Source organism: Mus caroli, chromosome 4 (assembly GCF_900094665.2).
Source record: "Mus caroli chromosome 4, CAROLI_EIJ_v1.1, whole genome shotgun sequence".
Taxonomy (NCBI): Eukaryota; Metazoa; Chordata; class Mammalia; order Rodentia; family Muridae; genus Mus; species Mus caroli.
In genome coordinates, this window is record NC_034573.1 from 53,308,372 (window position 1) to 53,318,281 (window position 9,910).

The 9,910-nt window shown below is 47.6% G+C and overlaps 1 protein-coding gene across 1 annotated transcript; it reads right to left on the reverse strand.

The window, feature by feature from the left end:
* Window positions 1-168: 168 nt before the first annotated feature.
* Slc46a2 (solute carrier family 46 member 2) lies at window positions 169-9,592 on the reverse strand. The gene is made up of 4 exons (XM_021161520.1): window positions 8,326-9,592; window positions 7,104-7,187; window positions 6,360-6,516; window positions 169-647 (listed from the first exon to the last, which is right to left on the reverse strand). Exons 1-4 carry the CDS (start codon window positions 9,455-9,457, stop codon window positions 581-583), a joined length of 1,440 nt encoding a protein of 479 aa, XP_021017179.1. The 5' UTR covers window positions 9,458-9,592; the 3' UTR covers window positions 169-580.
* Between the last annotated feature and the right edge of the window lie 318 nt (window positions 9,593-9,910).

Below are 9,910 nucleotides of genomic sequence, written 5' to 3' on the forward strand. Positions count from 1 at the left end.
TTGAGCCCAGGCAATGCCAGGCAAGCACTCCACCAACTGAGCTGGGGCCCCAGTCCTGATCTGTGCTTTTAAAAGCAACAAAGGCAGCCGACACCACCTTGACTTCATTGCTCTCTTTTCCAGCCGAGGAATACTCAGCCAAGAAAACTCTTTTTTTTTTTTTTTTTTAAGAGTTTACATTAATTTAAAAACCGTTGTCATGCATACAACTGTTTTTAGTTGTCAGTTTTTACAAAATGTCCATTTCATGTTCATTCCCCTTGGGTTGGTTAAATTTAGGCTTTAGTCACAGTCTTCCATAGAACTAGCACGATTCCCATGTGCCCCATTGGCGCCTTTTAGACATCAGTGGAAGAAGGGGACTGGCTGGCTGGAGCCCGAAGCCCTCCAGGATCCAGAACACCTGTGAAAACAGCTGGTACACACAGACCTCAACCTCTGCCTGGCAGAGGCATCTGAGAACTAGGAAATCTTCTCCAACACCCAGAAAGTGATTTTCCCTCCCACCAGGGACCAAACAGGTTATTGGAAGACTGGAGCTTGGGTTTTCATAGGCAGAACCTGGTTATCGCTGGCGTTTTCAGCTCCTCTGCTTCTCTGCACACTCTCCTTGTTGTGACCTCGGGACTTGTTTGTAGGCCACAACACTGTAAGAAATTGCAGAAGAGAGTTGTAAAAGGCTAGCTGAAATGAGGCAAAGCAGGTAGCTTCCTCCTCCTCCTCCTCACCCATGCCTGAGTCATCTCCCACCCCTCTTTCTCACCAATGGAGTCACTGATGTTTAACTCCATAGTGCATCATAGTGCATAGTGCATGAGTGAGAGGGTTGGCTCTAGAGAACTCTCCAGATGCCTTCCAGTCCCATGATAATGAACTTCTCCCTGTCTCTAGTGACATGGTGAACTAGACAGCTGCACCATTGTCCTAGCAACTCTGCCTCGCATTCCAGCATAGTGATGACTTCTTGTGAATATCTCAACAGCAAATTAGCCTTTACTGATGCCACGGAGTGGCCTCAACTGCAGTTACCAGTTACCTCTGAGGACCTTGCCTACACTCCGTCCCCAGCACTGGGGTTGCACTTGCTTTTCCTGAGGTGCTGGAGACCTGACTCATATCATCACGCTTACACAGCAAGCTTTTACCAAGTCGTCTTCATGGTCCCAAATCTTTCTCCTTATTGTTTAGACAGGCCTCAGGAAGCCTAGGCTGAGGCTAGCCTGGAACTCCTGATCCTCCTGCCTTCACCCTCTGAGAGCTGGGGTGACAGAGATGGCCCAGCATGTCTGGTTTATGGTGTGCTGGGAATTGAACTCAGAGCTTCATGCTTGCTAGGTGAGTGTTCTATCAACTGAGCTATAGTGCCAGTCTCAGGTGCCACGCCTTTTTGACAAAGCATTTATTCATTAAACAAATCTTTCTAGAATAGTTCTTAGGTGCTGCGCTCTCGTTGGACACAGTGGACACATGGGAGCCACACAGCTGTGGCCTCTGTCCTCGGCAAGCCTACGATCTAGTGGGAAGCATATTAAACATTAACACGGTGGTCACCAGCTTGTGTGCTCTGAAGGAAAACTACAGGAGCTTAAGCAGGACTCAGATTAGAGCAAGGTAAAGGGAGGAGTTTTGTTTTCTCATCTGTAAAATAGGGATAAATAATAGTCACTTCGATGGAATCCTTATGAATTATCATATATAAAATATCTAACACATTTGTTAGTACCATTTTTTTTTAAAAGTCTAGGATGGAGATGGATAGGGATTCACCTAAGTGTGCAGGTTGGAGAAGATGAAGTCAGTCTCCTTTGGTCGATTATATTTGCTCTGTGCAACACAGAGCACCCATGAGGACCTGTGTGCTTGTGTGTGTGGTGTATGGACTGGGGTAGGGAAGAGGGCTGTGGCAGCAGCAGAGCCTCACAAATACTTCCTTAGCATCTCCCTTTTCCCGTAAAGAAGAGCAGGAAGGGAAGACAGACTCCCACAGTGACTGTGACAATGCCTGCCTTTGTTATAGGGACTAGGCGGGGCCAGCATGCACGCACACACACACACACACACACACACACACACACACACACACACACACACCATTTATAGACAGCCCTGGCCTCAGGACCTTTGCTGGCATCAAGGAGAATGCAGATGACAACTGGTCCAGCCTTCTGACTTTCTTGGCCGCCTCTGCTTTGCCCCACCTCCCTGGGACTCTCTGTGATTGGAATGTAGCTTTTCCCTCTGTGACCAAAAACCACACAGGTCTTTCCTGTTGCTTTTACTTAATGACTGGTGACACAGCTTGGCAACCTCCAGCTGGAAGAGATTTTCAGATTCTTATTGAGTGACCTTGGGGAAGGGGAAGGTCATAGAAACACGGTTGTTACGCCATCCGTGTTCAATCTTCCCTGTACATTCAAATGACCTGCAGAGCTTTAAAGTCATGTCTAGCCCAGATCAGTTGAGTCCTAGTCTGTGGGTATGGGACCTGAGACCAGTCATTCTGAAATCTTCCCTGGCCATGCAATGTATAGAGAATGTGTATGTCTGCACATGTCTCTCTGCTGCAGAAGGGAGGGGGCAGAAACACGTAGCAGGTAGGTGCCTGAGCCACAGGAGCATCCGATCAGCTGCTCACTCGGGTGTTTCCAGAACCTCTTCCTGCTTCTGGGACAAAAAAATCATGAAGGCCCTGTGTGGCCAGTTGAGATTTGGTAAGGGCTGGTAAGATGGTTCTACAGGTAAGGAAGCTTCCAGAGCGCCTGAGTCTGATTCCCAGCATCCATGTCAGAGGCTGACAACCGCCTATAACTCCAGTTCCAAGGGACCCAATACCTCTGGCCTCCAAGGGCACCCAAACACACATGGTCTCTCTCTCTCTCTCTCTCTCTCTCTCATTCACACACACACACACACACACACACACACACACACACACACAAAATAAGTAAATAAATTCACCAAGCCTGATGACCTGAATTAAGTTTCAGAGCCTACATGGTATCATGGTATAAGGAGAGGTTGAACTCCTGTACACACATACATGCACACACACACACACACACACACACACAGTAAATGTAAAAAAAAAATTTAAAAGAAACTGGTGCAGAAGAAAATGGCTGTATCCAGGTGCACTGGGTGAAGGGTCAGGGCTGTTCCATGCTCTCTCAACCCTTTTATTGAAGAAGGCAAGCCAGCCTGCTTAGCACAACCCATGTGAAACTGGGAAGGATCCAGTCATTGCATTTGTTGGTCTGTTTATAACCTGATGACCTACATTGGCTAGTTAGACTTGTTTCCTACTATTGTTTCTGGGTGTTTATTTGGGTTAGAAAGGCTGTGTCAACCTTCAGTGAAATGGGATTGGCTACTTGGATGAAATTATTAATCCATTATGAAGCTGACCAGGGAATTGGAACTCCTGAAAAATCTATACTGTATGCTAGCTAGCTCTCACCAAGTTAGTCCAATCCATGCAGCCACGATCCAATGGAAAAGTCTAAAGATGGACAGTCCTGGACAGTCCTGGCTCAGTCCCCTCATCTTAAGACATGAGACTTGGCCATGGTCGTCTGCTTGTCTAAATATCCCCACCTGTTTGATTTTTGTGTCTTATTTTTCTCAACTAACAAAGCTAACAGCCTTACCAACCAATGGCTCCTATCACTGGAGGCCTGGCAGAGAACTAGATATTATGATATTAGTGTGAGGATTCAAAAAATGGCTTTGGCCTGGAGAGATGGCTCAGTGGTTAAGAGCACTGACCTCTCTTCTGAGAGGTCCTGAGTTCAATTCCTAGCCACTACATGGTGGCCCACAACCATCTATAATGGGATCTGACGCCCTATTCTGGCGTGTCTGAAGACAGCTACAGTGTATCCATATAAAACAAACAAACAATCAAACAAACAAACAAAGTCTTTAAAAAAACAGCTTCATCAAGTCTGCCTTCAACTATTATCTACTCTGCTGTCAACTATACAGCTATTCCTAATACTAATAAATACTAATACTAATGTTGATATCTAATACTATTATGGGAACCTCAAAGAGTGAGACTGTGTCAAATCCATTGTACCCTAGGGCATATTCTGTGGCTGTCCTGAAAGATACATTTTTCTTATTGCTAGCCCCCACTGGTACATGAGAGAGCTTCAATTCAGGGGCAGTGGTATTTACATGTAGCTACCAAACACTTAAAATGTGTCTACAAAATGGAATTTACATACATAACAATACATAACTGGATCTCAAAGGTTTGGTCATTTTAAGAAGAAAAGCATTCTTAGCTGGAGAGATGGCTCAGCGGTTAAGAGCACTGACTGCTCTTCCAGAGGTTCTGAGTTCAATTCCCAGCAACCACATGGTGGCTCACAACCATCTGTAATGGGCATCTGATGCCCTCTTCTGGTGTGTCTGAAGACAGCGATAGTGTACTCACATACATGAAATAACTCACATACATGAAGTAACTCACATACATGAAATAACTCACATACATGAAATAACTCACATACATGAAGTAACTCACATAAATGAAATAACTCACATACATGAAGTAACTCACATACATGAAGTAACTCACATACATGAAGTAACTCACATACATGAAGTAACTCACATACATAAAATAACTCACATACATGAAATAACTCACATACATGAAGTAACTCACATAAATGAAATAACTCACATACATGAAATAACTCACATACATGAAGTAACTCACATACATGAAGTAACTCACATACATGAAGTAACTCACATACATGAAATAACTCACATACATGAAGTAACTCACATACATGAAATAAGAAAATCTTTAAAAAGGAAGAAGTAAAGCATTTGTATTGCCTGATTGTGCGTGCTGGTTTGTTATGTGCTGGAATGTTTGTGTACCAGCTATATTAAGCTATAGTATTATAATTAATTTCACCATCTTTTTTTTTCTTTTTGAAGACAGGATCCCATATGATCTAGGCAAAACTCAAACTCATTGTGTAGCTCAGGATGACATTGAACTTTTGATCCTCCTGCCTCCACCTCCTGAGTCCTGGGATCACAGATGTGTGGCACCACACTGGCTTATATGATGGGAGGGATGGAAGCTGAGGCTTGTGATGCTAATCAAGCACCGTACCAACTAAACGACACCCAGCCCACCTTTCCTGTTTTAACATAGGCTCCTGCCAGATATAGGGGCACACCCTTGCAATCCTAGTTCATAGGAAACTGAGGCAGGAAGATGCAAGTTTGAAGTCAGCCTGAGCTTCATAGCAAGTCCGTCTCTCAAACAACAAACAAAATGGGGGCTCCTTGGGTCTGGGGTGGGGATGGCTCAGTGGTTAGGAACACTTACTGCCCATGTTCAGTGGATATCACTGGGAGGCCTGCTCTTTTCCAAAGGGAAACAGAGGAACAGTGGGTGTGGGGGAGATAGGTGATGAGAGGGGATGGGAGGAGAAGAGGGAGGAGAAACTGTGGTCATGGTGTATTCTATGAGGCCAATAAAGGAAAAAAAAAAAGCAGAGCACTTGCTGCTCTCTCAAAAGGCCTGAGTTGGGTTCCCAGCACCCACATGGAAACTCACAACCATCTGTAACTAATTCTGCAGGATCTCATCTCCTCTTCCACTTCTGTGCACTACATACACATGGCATACAGATGTACATGCACACAAAACACTCGTGCACACAAAATAAAAACAGCCACACACACACACACACACACATACACACACTTGTGATTTACACTCATTGCCGGTGAAGCCAGAGCTAACCCCTTTTTTCTTTCCATTCGGTTGACCCCTGGGCTAGTGCCTGGCCGAGGAGCCGCTGCCTCTTCTCTGCCTGGTCCTCCTGCCTGTGCTTGCCTGGAGCTGAGTGCTCTTGTCTCACAACTAAGAAAGTTTCCCAGAGGAAGAGGTCAAGGGACTGTTGCCTAAGGCCTTGCTGGGGAACTCACACTGTGCACTGGTCATTGAGTGCCTTCAAAGCACAGAGAAGAGACAGTCCCTGGAAGGGACAAGCTGGGTGACTTTTGCCTAAAGGGATCCAAACCAAAGAGGTCAGAATGGCTCTAGCAGCTTTGTTGCCTGGTCTCCAAATGTAAGAAGGCAGATGAAGCACCTATAAATAAGTCATCTCACGAAAGTGCCCGAAAGGAGCCAGAGGTTTGGAGCCGTCTATTCATTACTGTGATTTAAGGATTGCTGGATTTTCAGTTTGAAGGAACTTCTTTGTGAGAGAGCTTATTATTACCAATAACAAAAAACAAAAAGCAAGCAAACAAACAAAAGAGTCTACAATTGACCTACGCACTGGGGCCCCAACCCACACAGCAGGCAGTTTCTGTCTTACCCAATTGGGACAATGGCCAAGAAGGAGAGAAAAGATGATAGAACAAAGCAGGTGCCAATGAACTTGTCCAGCGTAAGCTGATAGATCTTGTTATATATGGTGGATGTCACCACCCCAGTCAGAGTTAGGCACAGCTGTAGTATGACGAAAATCTTTCCTGTGGAAGAGACAAAGGTTATCAACAGATCTGCTGTTGTCCCGTTCTTGTTTCGCCTACCTGGTCTCTGAGGAGCTCCAGGAGACACCCCCACCCCCACCCCCACCCCCACCCTCCCGAGGACTCCATTCCAGTCTCCGTGGCGCAATTTGATGAGTGTCCTGCCTCCATCTAGATGAAGCTTCCCAAAATATCTTTCTTTGACTCTGGATTTCTAGTGATAGCTTTGTGAGTTTTTTTCCACCCTCCTTTCTCCATTCCAAGAGACCAATATGTTCCTTATGAGTCCAAGGATGCTTCTAGAACATGTGTGTGTGTGTGTGTTTGTGTGTGTGTGTGTGCTTGTATGAAGGCAGAGCAAGACATAAAGCTCCAGGTGCCCCCCTCTTGGCCTCCTCAGTACTGGGTTTACAGACATGTATTTTCACACCATCATTTTACAAGTGCTGGAGATCCAATTCCAGGACTTCATGCAAGCCTTTTACCAGCTGAGCCCTCTCCCTGGCCCCACTTCTGAGTCTTCAGGAAGTCGGTGCAGCAAGCTGAGACAGCCTCAGGGACATCCTCAAGAGAGTCCTCTCACTCACCATAGGAAGAGTCCTTTATGAGTTTGGACATGGCTGACCTGATGGTTGTGATCGGAATAAGCGCAAACAGCATGATGGCTCGGGCTGAAACAGATCGTAAGAATGAACACCTCTCACCTGAGTCCAGCGTCCACCCAGGAGATGGGAACAAAGCAAAGGCTTCCCTTCCAGCCCCTCTCCCCACAGTTCCTGTGGCCTTGGCCTGGAAGCATTAGTAGCCCCCTGAGTGGCCCAGGCTGAATCGTTAGCCCTTCCAGAAAGGTTCCTTAGTTCAGTTGCCACTCCTCCTTACGGCAGCGTTATTAACTAGTCAAACTTAGGGAGGGGAAAGGCTAGCTGCCTCTCTGAGGTGTATGATCTAGGGGCAGTTCTCTGATAACTTTCTAGACTTTTCCTTTCCAAGTTGTTAGCTCTTAAGCACATGTGGCCTATGTAAGCTAACATGAAGTAAGCCTTAACATCAATCACCTATCAAATGCTCAATAGCCACGCATGGCTAGTGGACATTGTGTTGACAGATGGAGGCCACTCTACACCTGTAGAAAGTTCTGCTGCAGCACGAGTCTAGGGCTTTCTGCTTGGGCTTGACCATTTCTCTGTCCTCCAGTGGAAACCTCAGGCCACTGTCTTGTGGGAAGGTATCATAGGAGCCAGTTATTGAGAAATTTTGCGCATTGCTAAAAAGCCCTTTTTTGGGCCCCGACTAAGGGAATATTTTTTGTGTGTCTTACTGCTTTAAAGCTAGAAAAAAGACTGGAGAGATAGTTTGGTAGGTAAAGGTCTGAGGCCAAGCGGGAGAACCTGAGTTCAATCTCTGGAACCTACACAGTGGAAGGAGAAAATAAACTCTGGCATTTGTCTTCTGACCATGCCCACCTCCCCACTCTGAGTAAATAAATATGATTTTAGAATGTACTAAAGCTAAATGAACCCCAATCCATCTCCACTTAGGGCTGTGTTGAGCCTTCCATACTCACTCCAAGATCCAATGACCACATCTTGGCCCAGAGCCAAGGGTCCCACCATGGCAAGATTCAGACAGCAATACAGGTGATACACAGTCACAATACAGATACGTCTATTCCTGTCTCCCTTGTACCTCCTGGATAACAAGTTTAGTCCCTGGTACTGAACTGGAACTCCTAGACCACAGTGCCCCTTAACATCAGACCATGGCACAGAGGGACCCCAGTGCCCTGCTTCTCTAAGCCCCCAGACTTACCAATGTAGAACATGTATGTCTTCTTCACAAAGGCCAAGAGAAGGGCTCCGGACCCAAAGGAAAGCATCCCAATGATGATCATCGTGGTGTCCCGGAAGCAGCGGGAGAAGACCAAGACACCCAAGAAGCTGGTTATGAAGATTATGTACCCAGAAGCCATCCCATAGCCCAGCTGCACTTGGTTCCAATGGAGAGGCTCCTTTAGCACAAAAAGGGCCATAATATCTACTGTGCCCACAGCAGCCAGGTCATAGATGATGGCACCCACAAACAGCAGAGCAACGACTTCCCTTTGGGAAGACTTCCCTTTCCCAGGAGTCGGAGGGTTCCCTGGTACATTCTGTTTGTCTTGTTGATCTGGATCCAGGGTTCTATAGGTGCCCATCATGCCAGACACAGTATCTACAGTGGGGTGCACCTTGTTGGGCTTGGACTCAGGGACCTTCAGCACAAAGAGGCTGTAGAGAAGGGCAAACGCCGCACAGCCAACGCTGCAGGCAGTTAACAGGAGGCCTTGCGCAGAGTGCCCAACGATTTGCTTGAAGAGATGCCCCGAAGCCATGCTCCCAGAGAACCCAGCCAAGCCCAGGACTAAATCGATGAGGATGAGGCGCACGGAGCGGCGACCTTCGGAGCAGCCCAGGGATCCCAGCGCCATGACCCCGGACCAATAAGCGGAGAAGCTCCCGCATAGCCCATTGAGCGCCGCTGCTCCGTACATCACCTCCACTGGCCAGTCCAGCATCACTTTGAGTAAGAGTCCGATGCGGGACAGCAGGAAGCCCAGCATCGCTGTGCAGATAGAGATCTTACGGTGGTAGCGGTCACTGAGCCAGCCCAGTCCATAGGCGGACAGCAGAGGCGTCAGGCCCAGCACGAGGTTGTAAATGATGTAGAAATTGGAGATAGCCTTCTGCTGTTGGTCTTCCTGATACCCCACCAGCGACTGGTTGGCACTGTAATTAGAGGAGCCTCCAGCCTCAGACGCGAAGGACTCCTTCACTACCAGGAGTAGTCCTGCGTCGTAGAGGGAGCCGGCCACCTGAGTTGAGGCCACCACAGGCTCGATCCAAGTCCTCACCCGGAAGCCAGAGAGCCGGCCGCTCCAGGGACAGGTGACCCCGGGACCCATGTGACCTGCGTGACAGGGAACAGGGCTTGCTCTCTGCAGAGTCTGGGAGATGCTCCCGAATTTGGAGGGTCAGGGCTCAATCGCAGAATGTGTTTCAGGTGCGTGCTTCAAGAGCAGAGCTGGGGCGGCTTGTGTGACAGTAGCTACTTTAGATGCCAAGGAACTTGCCTGGCTGCGGCCCCTCCTCCTCAGGTCAGAAAAAGCAGCGCCCCACCTCCACCTCCACCTGGGTCTGGCCGAGCAGACTGGCAACAGCCCAGAGAAGCTACTCACTCAGTCAGAGCACTCGCAAGCCTTGGCTCCCTCCCCACGAACCCAGAGCAGCCCAGACAACCAGCTTTCCCTGACAGCTGAGGACAGAAGTCGCTGAAGCTCAGTCAAGCATGCAAGCAAGCTCTGGGACCTGCCCAAAGAACGTTTCAAATTCTTCCTCCTTTGAGGCAGGTTTGGGCA

Excerpts from the sequence above, each read along its gene's own strand:
- Slc46a2 (XM_021161520.1), bottom strand. The coding sequence starts at position 9,457 with ATGGGTCCCGGGGTCACCTGTCCCTGGAGCGGCCGGCTCTCTGGCTTC. Across the intron at positions 7,188-8,325 it reads GACATACATGTTCTACATTG|CCCGAGCCATCATGCTGTTT; the intron begins GTAAGTCTGGGG and ends GATCTGTTTCAG. Across the intron at positions 6,517-7,103 it reads CATAAAGGACTCTTCCTATG|GAAAGATTTTCGTCATACTA; the intron begins GTGAGTGAGAGG and ends TCTCTTCCACAG.